This window comes from Scomber japonicus, chromosome 3 (assembly GCF_027409825.1).
Source record: "Scomber japonicus isolate fScoJap1 chromosome 3, fScoJap1.pri, whole genome shotgun sequence".
In the NCBI taxonomy this organism is placed as follows: domain Eukaryota; kingdom Metazoa; phylum Chordata; class Actinopteri; order Scombriformes; family Scombridae; genus Scomber; species Scomber japonicus.
This window is the reverse complement of record NC_070580.1, coordinates 39149891-39163366: the sequence shown is the minus strand read 5'-3', so window position 1 is coordinate 39163366 and position 13476 is coordinate 39149891. Positions and strand designations below refer to the sequence as shown.

Sequence of the window (13476 nt, the reverse complement as noted above, 5' to 3'; positions counted from 1 at the left end):
CTTTACTGCAGTGAGTGTGTGTGTGTGTGTGTGTGTGTGTGTGGGGGGGGGGGGTTAGGGTTAGGGGGGGGGGGCATCAGGATCTGTGCTGTAAATAAACTGAATCAGCTGGAGAGGAAAGCAGCTGTAGTGGGTGATGATGTATGATCCCTCTCACCCCCTCCATGCTGAGCTGAGGCAGCTCGGGAGCCACAGACTGTACAACACCACAGTTCCCAGCACCTCCCAATACCTCCCAGCACCTCCCAGCACCTCCCAATAACTCCCAATACCTCCCAGCACCTCCCAATACATACCAGCACCTCTCAATACCTCCCACTACCTCCCAGAACCTCTCAATACCTCCCAGAACCTCCCAGTACCTCCCAATAACGCCCAATACACCCCAATACCTCCCAGCACCTCCCAACAACCCCCAATACCTCCCAGCACCTCTCAATACATACCAGCACCTCTCAATACCTCCCAGTACCTCCCAGCACCTCCCACTACCTCCCAGCACCTCTCAATACCTCCCAGAACCTCCCAGCACCTCCCAATAACGCCCAATACCTCTCAATACCTCCCAGTACCTCCCAATAACGCCCAATACACCCCAATACCTCCCAGAACCTCTCAATACCTCCCAGTACCTCCCAGCACCTCCCAATACCTCTCAGCACCTCTCAATACCTCCCAGTACCTCCCAGCACCTCCCACTACCTCCCAGCACCTCTCAATACCTCCCACTACCTCCCAGCACCTCTCAATACCTCCCAGTATCTCCCAGTACCTCCCAGCACCTCCCAATACCTCCCAGCACCTCCCACTACCTCCCAGCACCTCTCAATACCTCCCACTACCTCCCAGCACCTCCCAATACCTCCCAGCACCTCTCAATACCTCCCAGAACCTCTCAATACCTCCCAGTACCTCCCAGCACCTCCCAATAACGCCCAATACCTCTCAATACCTCCCAGTACCTCCCAGCACCTCCCACTACCTCCCAGCACCTCCCAATACCTCCCAGCACCTCCCACTACCTCCCAGTATCTCCCAGTACCTCCCAGCACCTCCCAATACCTCCCAGCACCTCCCAATACCTCTCAGCACCTCCCAATAACCCCCAATACCTCCCAGCACCTCTCAATACCTCTCAGCACCTCCCAATAACCCCCAATACCTCCCAGCACCTCCCAATACCTCCCAGCACCTCCTAATAACCCCCAATACCTCCCAGTACCCCCCAGAACCTCTCAATACCCCCCAGCACCTCTCAATACCTCCCAATACCCCCCAGCACCTCTCCATACCTCCCAGTATCTCCCAGTACCTCCCAGCTCCTGTTGCTATGCCAACGGTGTTTCCTCCTGTTATCAGTGTGTTAATGATTAAACGTGTAGAGTAAAAGAGCTTTGGTCAAAAAGAGAAAAGTGCTCTGTATGTACAGTCCATTTAAGATGAGATATTCCTTTATGAGTCCTACAATGGGGAAATACAATAAGAACAATAATAGTAAAAACATACAATAATCATGACATTATTTAAATTATTTACAAGTGTAATGGTATTGAGAGGTAATGTAACATTCATATGTGTTGTTTAATTGTACTGAATTTTATTTTATTTTATTGATATGTTTTTATCATTTTTCAAGAACACTGTTGTCAGCCTTGAATCATTTAGTAAAGGTACCTTAACTGAATAATATGAGTTAAAATAACAAAACAGAAATAAAATGATGAAATACAACGCAAATAAATAGATTATAATAAATCAGTAGAATGTAAACAGTGGAATACAATAAATATGTGTGATATAATAATAGATATTTAGTCTTTTTAAGGCTCAGGCTTTAAATATGTGAACTGATCCTTTAAAAGTCCGTATTTTCGCTTCGCGTTTGGTTGGCTGTAGCAGTGTCCCAGCCGGCGCTCCGTAGGCTGAGAGGCGTTGACAGCAGTGTTTTTAGGATTCATTTTATCTGACAGCTGATTTTATTTCATATTTACTGATTTTGACCCAGAGAGAGAGAGCGGCTCAGTGACGGGCTGCAGCCGGAGGAGAGGCTCCTTCACACGGACTCCAGCGGTGAGTGTGCCCGGCTAGCCACGGCTAGCTGTTAGCTGCTAGCTGCTAGCTGCTAGGAGCTCTTAGCATGTTGAGGAGGACATGTATGTAGATTTGTGTCATGTATGATCTGTGACTGACAGCCTGAACACGAGACTCATCACCTGGACAATCAGACAGCTTCCGGTCAGCTCGCCTGTCCTCACCTGTCCTCCCCGAGACCCTCTGAGGACAGGTGAGCTGACAGCAGCTAGCATCCTGGTACTGGAGTACTCTGTTACTGTAGTACTCTGTTACTGTAGTACTCTGATACTGTAGTACTCTGTTACTGTAATACTCTGTTACTGTAATACTCTGTTACTGTAATACTCTGTTACTGTAGTACTCTGAGACTGTAGTACTGTAGTACTCTGTTACTGTAGTACTCTGTTACTGTAGTACTCTGTTACTGTAGTACTCTGTTACTGTAGTACTCTGATACTGTAGTACTCTGTTACTGTAATACTCTGTTACTGTAGTACTCTGAGACTGTAGTACTCTGATACTGTAGTACTGTAGTACTCTGTTACTGTAGTACTCTGTTACTGTAGTACTCTGTTACTGTAGTACTGTAGTACTCTGATACTGTAGTACTCTGATACTGTAGTACTGTAGTACTCTGTTACTGTAGTACTCTGTTACTGTAGTACTCTGTTACTGTAGTACTGTAGTACTCTGATACTGTAGTACTCTGAGACTGTAGTACTCTGATACTGTAGTACTGTAGTACTCTGTTACTGTAGTACTCTGAGACTGTAGTACTCTGTTACTGTAGTACTCTGTTACTGTAATACTGTAGTACTCTGTTACTGTAGTACTCTGATACTGTAGTACTCTGATACTGTAGTACTGTAGTACTCTGATACTGTAGTACTCTGTTACTGTAATACTCTGTTACTGTAATACTCTGTTACTGTAGTACTCTGAGACTGTAGTACTCTGATACTGTAGTACTGTAGTACTCTGTTACTGTAGTACTCTGTTACTGTAGTACTGTAGTACTCTGATACTGTAGTACTCTGTTACTGTAGTACTCTGATACTGTAGTACTGTAGTACTCTGTTACTGTAGTACTCTGTTACTGTAGTACTCTGTTACTGTAGTACTGTAGTACTCTGATACTGTAGTACTCTGAGACTGTAGTACTCTGATACTGTAGTACTGTAGTACTCTGATACTGTAGTACTCTGAGACTGTAGTACTCTGTTACTGTAGTACTCTGTTACTGTAATACTGTAGTACTCTGTTACTGTAGTACTCTGATACTGTAGTACTCTGATACTGTAGTATTCTGTTACTGTAGTACTCTGATACTGTAGTACTCGGATACTGTAGTACTGTAGTACTCTGTTACTGTAGTACTCTGTTACTGTAGTACTGTAGTACTCTGATACAGTAGTACTCTGATACTGTAATACTGTAGTACTGTAGTACTCTGTTACTGTAGTACTGTAGTACTCTGATACAGTAGTACTCTGATACTGTAATACTATAATACTGTAGTACTGTAGTACTCTGATACTGTAGTACTCTTTTACTGTAGTACTCTGATACTATAGTACTCTGTTACTGTAGTACTCTGTTACTGTAGTATTATGAGTAATGTAGTAAAAGTACTGCAGTATTATGAGTAATGTAGTAAAAGTACTGCAGTATAATGAGTGATGTAGTAAGAGTACTGCAGTATTATGAGTGATGTAGTAAAAGTACTGCAGTATTATGAGTGATGTAGTAAAAGTACTGCAGTATTATGAGTGATGTAGTAAAAGTACTGCAGTATAATGAGTGATGTAGTTAAAGTACTGCAGTATAATGAGTGATGTAGTAAAAGTACTGCAGTATTATGAGTGATGTAGTAAAAGTACTGCAGTATAATGAGTGATGTAGTAAAAGTACTGCAGTATAATGAGTGATGTAGTATGCAGTACTGCAGTATTATGAGTGATGTAGTAAAAGTACTGCAGTATAATGAGTGATGTAGTTAAAGTACTGCAGTATAATGAGTGATGTAGTATGCAGTACTGCAGTATTATGAGTGATGTAGTAAAAGTACTGCAGTATAATGAGTGATGTAGTAAAAGTACTGCAGTATAATGAGTGATGTAGTAAAAGTACTGCAGTATAATGAGTGATGTAGTAAAAGTACTGCAGTATTATGAGTGATGTACTATGCAGTACTGCAGTTTTACAGTATAATGTTGTGTTTGTGTTCAGGTCGGCAGGATGAGCTCTAAAGGAGGCGGCACGGCTCTGACGCGTCGTAACTACCGACTGTCATCAGACACGGACAAACCCCGATCCACAGGTACGTTTAACGCTGGAGACGTAACGTTAGCTTTCATCAACAACAACTTACTACCAGTCAGCTAGCTAGCAGGATAACTTACTACCAGTCAGCTAGCTAGCAGGATAACTCACTACCAGTCAGCTAGCTAGCAGGATAACTCACTACCAGTCAGCTAGCTAGCAGGCTAACTTACTACCAGTCAGCTAGCTAGCAGGATAACTTACTACCAGTCAGCTAGCTAGCAGGCTAACTTACTACCAGTCAGCTAGCTAGCAGGCTCACTTACTACCAGTCAGCTAGCTAGCAGTCTAACTTACTACCAGTCAGCTAGCTAGCAGGCTAACTTACTACCAGGCAGCTAGCTAGCAGGCTAACTTACTACCAGTCAGCAAGCTAGCAGGCTCACTTACTACCAGTCAGCTAGCTAGCAGGATAACTCACTACCAGTCAGCTAGCTAGCAGGCTAACTCAGTATTAATGATGATCCGTGTCAGACCGGAGACACAATCAAATAATAAAAACACATTTCTGATCATTTCCTGTTTGGATGGGCAGACCTGACGTCGTACCCGTGACATCGTACCTGTGACGTCGTACCCGTGACATCGTACCTGTGACGTCGTACCCGTGACGTTGTACCCGTGACTTCGTACCTGTTAGCATTGATAATCAATAAGTGATCATTATGACTGATCGTGTGTTCGTCTCTGTCAGGAATCGTCAACGAGAAGCTGCTGAGCGACTACCTGCATCATGTGTTTCCCTCCACCAAGCAGGGACCAGCGCTCGCCTCACTCAGGTATCAGTTCATCAGTTCATCTATCAGTTCATCAATCAGTTCATCAGTTCATCTATCAGTTCATCAGTTCATCTATCAGTTCATCTATCAGTTCATCTATCAGTTCATCTATCAGTTTATCTATCAGTTCATCAGTTCATCTATCAGTTCATCAGTTCATCTATCAGTTCATCTATCAGTTCATCTATCAGTTCATCTATCAGTTTATCTATCAGTTCATCAGTTCATCTATCAGTTCATGTTTCCATCTGCAGGTAATTATTAGATATTGATAGTTTTAAATCAGTGAATAAATCAAACACAGTATAGCAGTGTGTGTGTGTGTGTGTGTGTGTGTGTGTGTGAGAGAGAGACCCAGTATGAATTATTTCTCAAGGTGTTTATGTTTGTGTGTCAGTGTGTATATGAGTGTGTAACTGTGTGTGTGTGTGTGTGTGTGTGTGTGTGTGTGTGTGTGTGTGTGTGTCATGTTCCTCTCTGAGCTCTAATCATAGACACAGTTTCAGGTTTTCAGCAGCTTCAGTTTCATGTGTAAAAATAAATGAGCAACAAACAGACTTCACTTCACACAGAGACACACACACACACATACACATAGATACACACACACACACACACACACAGAGAGAGAGAGACAGCGGGTAAAGAGAGGGACTGATCTGAGAGGACCAATAACACACACACACATATATATATATATATATATAAATGTGTGTGTGTGTGTGTGTATGTGTGTGTGTCTGTGTGTGTGTGTGTGTGTGTGTATATATGTGTGTGTGTCTCTGTGAAGTGAAGTCTGTTATTGATTGATATAATAATCAGCAGCTGTATGTTGTAGAGCGATAAAAGCAGCAGGTCCTCTGAGCTGCTCCAGTTTTTAGTTTTTATGAAACAATCTTAAATCTGATCAGAGGAAATATTACAGTAGTATTCATCATTTGTTGCTTTCTTTACCCTCACCCTCCTCCTCCTCCTCCTCCTCTTCCTCCTCCTCCTCCTTCTTCTTCTTCCTCCTCCTCCTCCTCTTCCTCTTCCTCTTCCTCCTCCTCCTCCCCTCCCCCCCTCCTCCTCATCTTCCTCCTCCTCCTCCTCTTCCTCCTCCTCCTCCTCCTCTTCCCCCTCCTCCTCCTCCTCCTCCTCCTCCTCCTCCTCCTCCTCCTCCTCCTACTCCTCCTCCTTCTCCTCCTCCTCCTCCTCCTCCTCCAGGAAGCCTCTGGGTTTCCAGGACCTCGGAGCTCACCTGGAGCGGTTGCTGTCTGAAGGAGAACCAGCTGAGGAGAGTCGAGGTGAATAATTTTAACTTTGATCTGTTGGTAAGATGATGAATCCATAAATCAGTTAAACTAGATTAGAACCTCATGGAGAGATGAACTGTAGGTTTCCTGTTAATGAACTAATAATCTGCATGCTGTCTTTAATCTCTGACTCTCTGACTCCAGACCAGCCGGTGGACGGCCGTCTGGGTCCTCAGCCCGTCGTCCTCGATCACACCAGCGGCTTCGAGGGACTTCTGTTCGTAGACGACGACCTGCTGGGGGTGAGACGTGTTTCCTGTTCTCATATCAGAAGCAACAATCTGATGTTATTTTACTTTACAGAATAACTTTGATGGATCGCTGCAGCTTTAAAGGAAGCTTCTGATCAGCTGTATTGATCCCACAGTAACAGCAGATCTCTCTCTGATTGTAATGATGATTCTAACCCTAACCCTCGCTCTCTCTCTCTGCCTGATGTAATGATATTTGATGATTCTTGTGTGATTTCAGGTGATCGGTCACAGTAACTTCAGCTCCATCAGAGCCACCACCTGCGTGTATAAAGGTAACGCAGCTCATCATGTCTGCTGTAGTAATAATAATATAATATATATAATAATAATAATTATAATAACTTTATTAGTAAAGCAGCTTTCACACAGTAAATGCAGCTCAGTGTGTTTTAACTTTAACATAATAAATGAAATTAAAGGAGCACAGAGCATTAATATTAATACCATAAACATTAAAGAGTGAAATCACTCCTTGGGGTTGAGCATAGCTCAGCGGGTTGAGCACCCTCCCCATGTGCTGAGGCTACAGTCCTCGCTGCAGGCGATCCCGGTTCGAATCCCGAGTCGAGCGATCTTGTCCTGCGTGTCATTCCCCCTCTCTCGGCCTCCTGTTTCCTGTCTGTCTCCACTGTCCTGTACATTAAAGGCAAAAAAGCCCGAAAAAATATACTTTAAAAAAAAAAAAAAAAAAGAGTGAAATCACTCCGTCACACTTCTGTCGGACCGTCAGTGAAACATGTTTCTGATCAGCTTCACGTCGTTTTCTGCTCCTCAACTTTAAAAACTCTTCTGACCACACATGAACAGCTGATCGCACTGTTTATTATTATTATTATCATTATTATTATTATTATTTAATCATTGTTATGATTATTATTTATACCTGTAGCTGATGATATAACAGTTCGTCAACCTGCTGAAAAGAAAAACTCAGATCATGTTTATGAAGCTTCAGTTTAAACTCAGCAGCACAGCGACACCCAGTGGTGTAAAGACGGTACTGCAGCTAAAACACAACCTCACTGATCTCTGTGTGTGGCTGTGTGTGTAAACTTGTCTGTTTAAAATCAGATCAAACTGATTCAGTGTGAGAGAAAAAAAGAGAGAAAAGTGAAAGAAATGAAACTAGTCTGATAGAAGTTTGTGTCTGTGATGGACTTTATACTTCCCGTCACTTTAACTATGTTTTATTTGTATATGATGTTTTAGCTTGTTTTAAATTAGATTTAATTTATTTTAGTAAATTGAATAAAAACTTGACTGTTGAATCTTAAAGGAGTTTTCTGACTCGGGATGATTTAAATCTTTCATATTTAAAGATGATTTTAATATTTTCTTGTTTTGTGTGTTTGAAGGGAAATGGGCCTACGAGGTTCTGATCTCCTCACAGGGACTCATGCAGATCGGCTGGTGTACACTCAACTGCCGCTTTAACCAGGAGGTACACACACACACATGTATATACACACACACACATATACACACACACACACACACATATACACAGACACACACACACATATACACAGACACACACACACATATACACACACACACACATATACACACACACACACACACACACACACATATATACACACACACACACGTATAAAAAGTGATTTCAGACTCAGGCCTGCAGCGCCTACATGTCCCATGATGCATTATGTGTGAGCCTCTCTGATGCTGAACAGGAGATCTGACGGTGCTCTGTGTGTGTGTGTGTGTGTGTGTGTGTGTGTGTGTGTGTGTGTGTGTGTGTGTGTGTGTGTGTGTGTGTGTGTGTGTGTGTGTGTGTGTGTGTGTGTGTGTGTGTGTGCGTGCGTGCTACCTGTCAGGAGGGCGTGGGTGACACTCCTGATTCGTACGCGTACGATGGAAACAGAGTGAGGAAGTGGAACGTGACGACCACCAACTACGGAAAGGTGAATAAATAAAACACACACACACACATACACACAGAGACACACACACACACACACACACACACACACACACACACACACAGATTGAGGATGGAGTTTCTGACGTGTTCTGTGTGTTTTGTCAGTCGTGGGCGGCCGGAGACATCGTCAGCTGTCTGATCGACCTGGACGAGGGAACCATCACCTTCTGCCTGTGAGTGCTTCAACAACAGGAAGGGTCTCAGAGTGTGTGTGTGTGTGTGTGTGTGTGTGTGTGTGTGTGTGTGTGTGTGTGTGTTCACGCTGTTCTCTGTGTGTCCTCAGTAACGGACAGTCTCTGGGAACCGCCTTCACCAACATCAAGATGGGTCCAGGTGTGGCTTATTTTCCGGCCATCAGCCTCTCCTTCAAAGAGTCGGTGGCTTTTAACTTCGGCAGCAGACCTCTGAGATATCCTTTAACCTGCAGCTGATACACCTGCACACCTGAACACCGACCAGTTCATTAAATAATATAAGCTATACAATATTATTAAATAAATAATAAAGAAAGAAAGACAACAATAGATTCATCCATCCATTTTCTGCTGCTTATGCAGAGCCGGGTCGCGGTGGCATCAGGCTAAGCAATGTGACCCAGACCTCCTTCTCTCCAGCTACGCTCATCAGCTCCTCCTGGAGGACTCCAAGCTGTTCCCAGACCAACAGAGATATGTAATCTCTCCAGTGTGCTCTGGGTCTCCTCCCAGTTGGACCTGGAACTCCTCTAAAGGGGGGCGTCCAGGAGGATCCTGACCAGGAGCCCAAACCACCTCAGCTGACTCCTTTCCATGTGAAGGAGCAGCGGCTCTACTCCTAGCCTCCCCCGGATGTCTGAACTCCTGACCCGGTCTCTAAGGCTGAGCCCAGACACTCTCTGCTTGGATCCAGCATCTCATTGTTTGGGTCACTACCCAAAGCTGGTGAGCAGAGGTGAGGGTTGGGACGTAGACTGACTGCTACACTGAGAGCTTCACCTTCAGGCTCAGTTCCTTCTACACCAGGACCGTCACCACTGCTGATGCTACACCCATCCGCCTGCTGCTGCACCCATCCACCTGTCAACCTCACACTCCATCTGACCCCCACTGTGAAGAAGACCCCTAGATACTTAAACTCCTCCACTTGTGGCAGACCCCCCCCCCCCCTCAACCCTGAGGGGTCAGTCCACCTTCCACCTCAGATGTGGAGGTGCTGACTCTCATCCCGACCGCTTCACATTCAGCTGCAAACCATCCCAGAGCCTGTTGGAGGTCTTCACCTGTAGAGTCCAGCAGAACAACATCAACCGTAAAAAGCAGAGAGGTGGAAAACTGGACTGAGACCACCCACTGAGACCAGGGACAGCCCTGATGGAGCCCAGCTTTGAACATAAATAAATAAATATATTAAAAAATGAATATGGCCACAAAAAAAAATCACATAAAATTAGACATTGACCTTTTTTAGCTGTCTTTATTAATATGAAAATCTTTTATTAGTTTAAATGTAGAATCAGTTCATGAGTGTGTGTTTGTGTCCTTAACCTGTGTGTGCCTCACGTACCCGGTGGAGGGATACCTGCCCCTCCAGAACCCCCCCACTGCAGACCTGATGAAAGCTCAGAAACTGCTGGGATACATCAAGAACGTCCTGTCCACGTCCATCGACACACAGGTAGGAGACACGTGGAGACAGGTAGGAGACTGGTGGAGACAGGTAGGAGAGAGGTGGAGACAGGTAGGAGACGTGGGGACAGGTAGGAGAGGTGGAGACAGGTAGGAGACGTGGGGACAGGTAGGAGAAAGGTAGGAGACAGGTGGAGACAGGTGGAGACAGGTAGGAGACTGGTGGAGACTGGTAGGAGAGAGGTGGAGACAGGTTGGAGAGAGGTAGGAGACAGGTGGAGACAGGTGGAAACAGGTAGGAGACAGGTGGAGACACGTCGAAACAGGTAGGAGACAGGTGGAGACAGGTAGGTGAGAGTTGGAGACAGGTAGGAGAGAGGTGGAGACAGGTGGAGACAGGTTGGAGACAGGTGGAGACAGATAGGTGAGAGTTGCAGACAGGTAGGAGAACTGCAACAGGAGTTTAATTATTAATGTTTAATTGATGAGTGAAGCTGAAGTTAGTTTTGAAGCATAATTTTAGGTGAATGTAATGAGTGAGTGAGTTAATGAGCAGCTTGTGTTAAATGTTGGGTGGTGTTGTTGCAGGAGGAGAAGCTGCTGGAGAAAGACATGTCTATGTGGAGCCTTCATGGAGAACCGACCATCCTCGTCACGCTGGCTCACATCTTCAACCACTTCGCTCCGCTCATGGTGAACACTCCGTCCTCTCTGTCAAAGAAAAGGAAACATCGATAGTTTTTATTAACCTTCCTCCGTCCTCCCTTCCTTCTTTCCTTCCTCCCCCCTTCCTTCCGTCCTTCTTCCTCCGTCCTCCCTTCCTTCTTTCCGTCCTCCCCCCTTCCTTCCATCCTTCTTCCTCCGTCCTTCTGTCCTTCTTCCTCCGTCCTTCTGTCCTTCCTTCCCACCTTCCTTCCTCCCTCCTTACTCCTTTCCTTGCTCCCTCCCTTCTGTCCTTCTTCCTCTGTCCTTCCGTCCTTCTTCCTCCGTCCTCCCTTCCTCCTTTCCTTCCTTCCCTCCTTCCTTCCTCCCTTCCGTCCTTCCTTTCCTCCCTTCCTTCCTTGACTAGAGCACAACAGGAGGGTTAATCAGTAAAAAGAACAGAAACATGAATTTGGAGTTTTTCCATGTATGGATCAATGATGTTTATATTTGTGTGTGTGTGTGTATAATGTGTGTGTGTGTGTGTGTCTGTGTGTCTGTGTGTGTGTGTGTGTGTGTGTGTGTGTGTGTGCAGTGTAAGGTCTACCTGGTGGAGGACGTGCTGATGGACTTCCTGTTGGGGATTTTGGAGGGAGGAGGTTCAGTCGATGAACATCCGCTCATCCAGCAGCTGCTCGACCTCTTCTGGCTCCTCATGGAGGTTGAAACACACATTAACACTTTATTAATCATCATCTTCATCATCATCATCATCATCACAGTACCGGCCTGACTGGTGTTTCCTGTTTCCTGTTTCAGGACTACGAGGTGAACGAGTGTCTGAAGCAGCTGATGATGTCGCTGCTGAGAGCGTACCGCTTCTCCCCGATCATCCCCGACCTCGGCTTCCAGGTGAACCCTAACCCAGGAGATGGATGGATAGATAGATGGATGGATGGATGGGTGGATGGGTAGATGGGTAGATGGGTGGGTGGGTGGGTGGATAGATGGATCCATCTCTTAATAAGAGAGTGGAGGTCCCTCAGGTCGGTCAGAGAGAGAGTGTGGAGGTCCCTCAGGTCGGTCAGAGAGGGAGTGGAGGTCCCTCAGGTCGGTCGGAGAGAGAGTGGAGGTCCCTCAGGTCGGTCGGAGAGAGAGTGGAGGTCCCTCAGGTCGGTCGGAGAGAGAGTGGAGGTCCCTCAGGTCGGTCAGAGAGAGAGTGGAGGTCCTTCAGGACGGTCGGAGAGAGAGTGCAGGTCCCTCAGGTCGGTCAGAGAGAGAGTGGAGGTCCCTCAGGTCGGTCGGAGAGAGAGTGGAGGTCCCTCAGGTCGGTCGGAGAGAGAGTGGAGGTCCCTCAGGTCGGTCGGAGAGAGTGGAGGTCCCTCAGGTCGGTCGGAGAGAGAGTGGAGGTCCCTCAGGTCGGTCGGAGAGAGAGTAGAGGTCCCTCAGGTCGGTCGGAGAGAGTGGAGGTCCCTCAGGTCGGTGAGAGAGAGAGTGGAGGTCACTCAGGTCGGTGAGAGAGAGTGGAGGTCCCTCAGGTCGGTCAGAGAGAGAGTGGAGGTCCCTCAGGTCGGTCGGAGAGAGAGTAGAGGTCCCTCAGGTCGGTCGGAGAGAGAGTAGAGGTCCCTCAGGTCGGTCAGAGAGAGAGTGGAGGTCCCTCAGGTCGGTCAGAGAGAGAGAGTGGAGGTCCCTCAGGTCGGTCAGAGAGAGAGTGGAGGTCCCTCAGGTCGGTCAGAGAGAGAGTGGAGGTCCCTCAGGTCGGTCGGAGAGAGAGTGGAGGTCCCTCAGGTCGGTCGGAGAGAGAGTGGAGGTCCCTCAGGTCGGTCGGAGAGAGAGTGGAGGTCCCTCAGGTCCCTCAGAGAGAGAGTGGAGGTCCCTCAGGTCGGTCAGAGAGAGAATGGAGGTCCCTCAGGTCCCTCAGAGAGAGAGTGGAGGTCCCTCAGGTCGGTCAGAGAGAGAGTGAGTGGAGGTCCCTCAGGTCGGTCGGAGAGAGAGTGGAGGTCCCTCAGGTCGGTCAGAGAGAGTGGAGGTCCCTCAGGTCGGTCAGAGAGAGAGTGGAGGTCCCTCAGGTCGGTCAGAGAGAGAGTGAGTGGAGGTCCCTCAGGTCGGTCGGAGAGAGAGTGGAGGTCCCTCAGGTCGGTCGGAGAGAGAGTGGAGGTCCCTCAGGTTGGTCAGAGAGAGAGTGGACGTCCCTCAGGTCGGTCAGAGAGAGTGGAGGTCCCTCAGGTCGGTCAGAGAGAGAGTGGAGGTCCCTCAGGTCGGTCAGAGAGAGAGTGGAGGTCTCTCAGGTCGTGTGCAGCTGCAGCGTAAAGTCAACCCCTCCCGTACTCCGGTTGCTGTTACAAGCAGGTAGCTCTGCAGGCTGTATGACGGCTGAAGGAGGCGAGCCCCCCGAACTTTCCCCCCGTCTAAAAGGACCAAGTCGGCTGTATTTATACTTCGGTTACCGTATAAAGACAGACGGCCGCGGCTCGGAGGAAGAAGGTCCCGGGCAGTAGCAGCGCGAGGAGGAAATACATCCAATATGAGTCATTTTTAAGTGTATCTCTGATTATTTCTGAA

General features: G+C 46.9%; 2 protein-coding genes across 2 annotated transcripts in view; both read left to right on the top strand.

The window, feature by feature from the left end:
* Positions 1-139: 139 nt before the first annotated feature.
* LOC128355426 (E3 ubiquitin-protein ligase RNF123-like) lies at positions 140-9099 on the top strand. The gene is made up of 13 exons (XM_053315663.1): positions 140-198; positions 280-468; positions 1120-1339; positions 2193-2284; positions 4311-4393; positions 5090-5174; positions 6381-6460; positions 6614-6711; positions 6941-6995; positions 8079-8164; positions 8562-8648; positions 8774-8841; positions 8952-9099. The coding sequence occupies exons 1-13, from the start codon at positions 140-142 to the stop codon at positions 9097-9099; spliced, it is 1350 nt and encodes a 449-aa protein (XP_053171638.1).
* Positions 9100-10207: 1108 nt separating this feature from the next.
* The window catches only part of LOC128355425 (E3 ubiquitin-protein ligase RNF123), a 37379-nt gene continuing 34110 nt past the window's right edge, over positions 10208-13476 (top strand). Inside the window, exons 1-4 of the mRNA XM_053315662.1 lie at positions 10208-10321; positions 10861-10965; positions 11510-11635; positions 11734-11826. Of these exons, the coding sequence (XP_053171637.1) occupies positions 10259-10321; positions 10861-10965; positions 11510-11635; positions 11734-11826 (387 nt within the window). The 5' untranslated portion in view covers positions 10208-10258. The remainder of the gene's footprint in view (positions 10322-10860; positions 10966-11509; positions 11636-11733; positions 11827-13476) is intronic.

Coding starts and splice junctions, on each gene's coding strand:
- LOC128355426 (XM_053315663.1), top strand. CDS start 140: ATGTATGATCCCTCTCACCCCCTCCATGCTGAGCTGAGGCAGCTCGGG. Junction 2,285..4,310: donor CCGAGACCCTCTGAGGACAG/GTGAGCTGACAG, acceptor TCAGGTCGGCAG/GATGAGCTCTAAAGGAGGCG. Junction 8,165..8,561: donor ACTGCCGCTTTAACCAGGAG/GTACACACACAC, acceptor GCTACCTGTCAG/GAGGGCGTGGGTGACACTCC.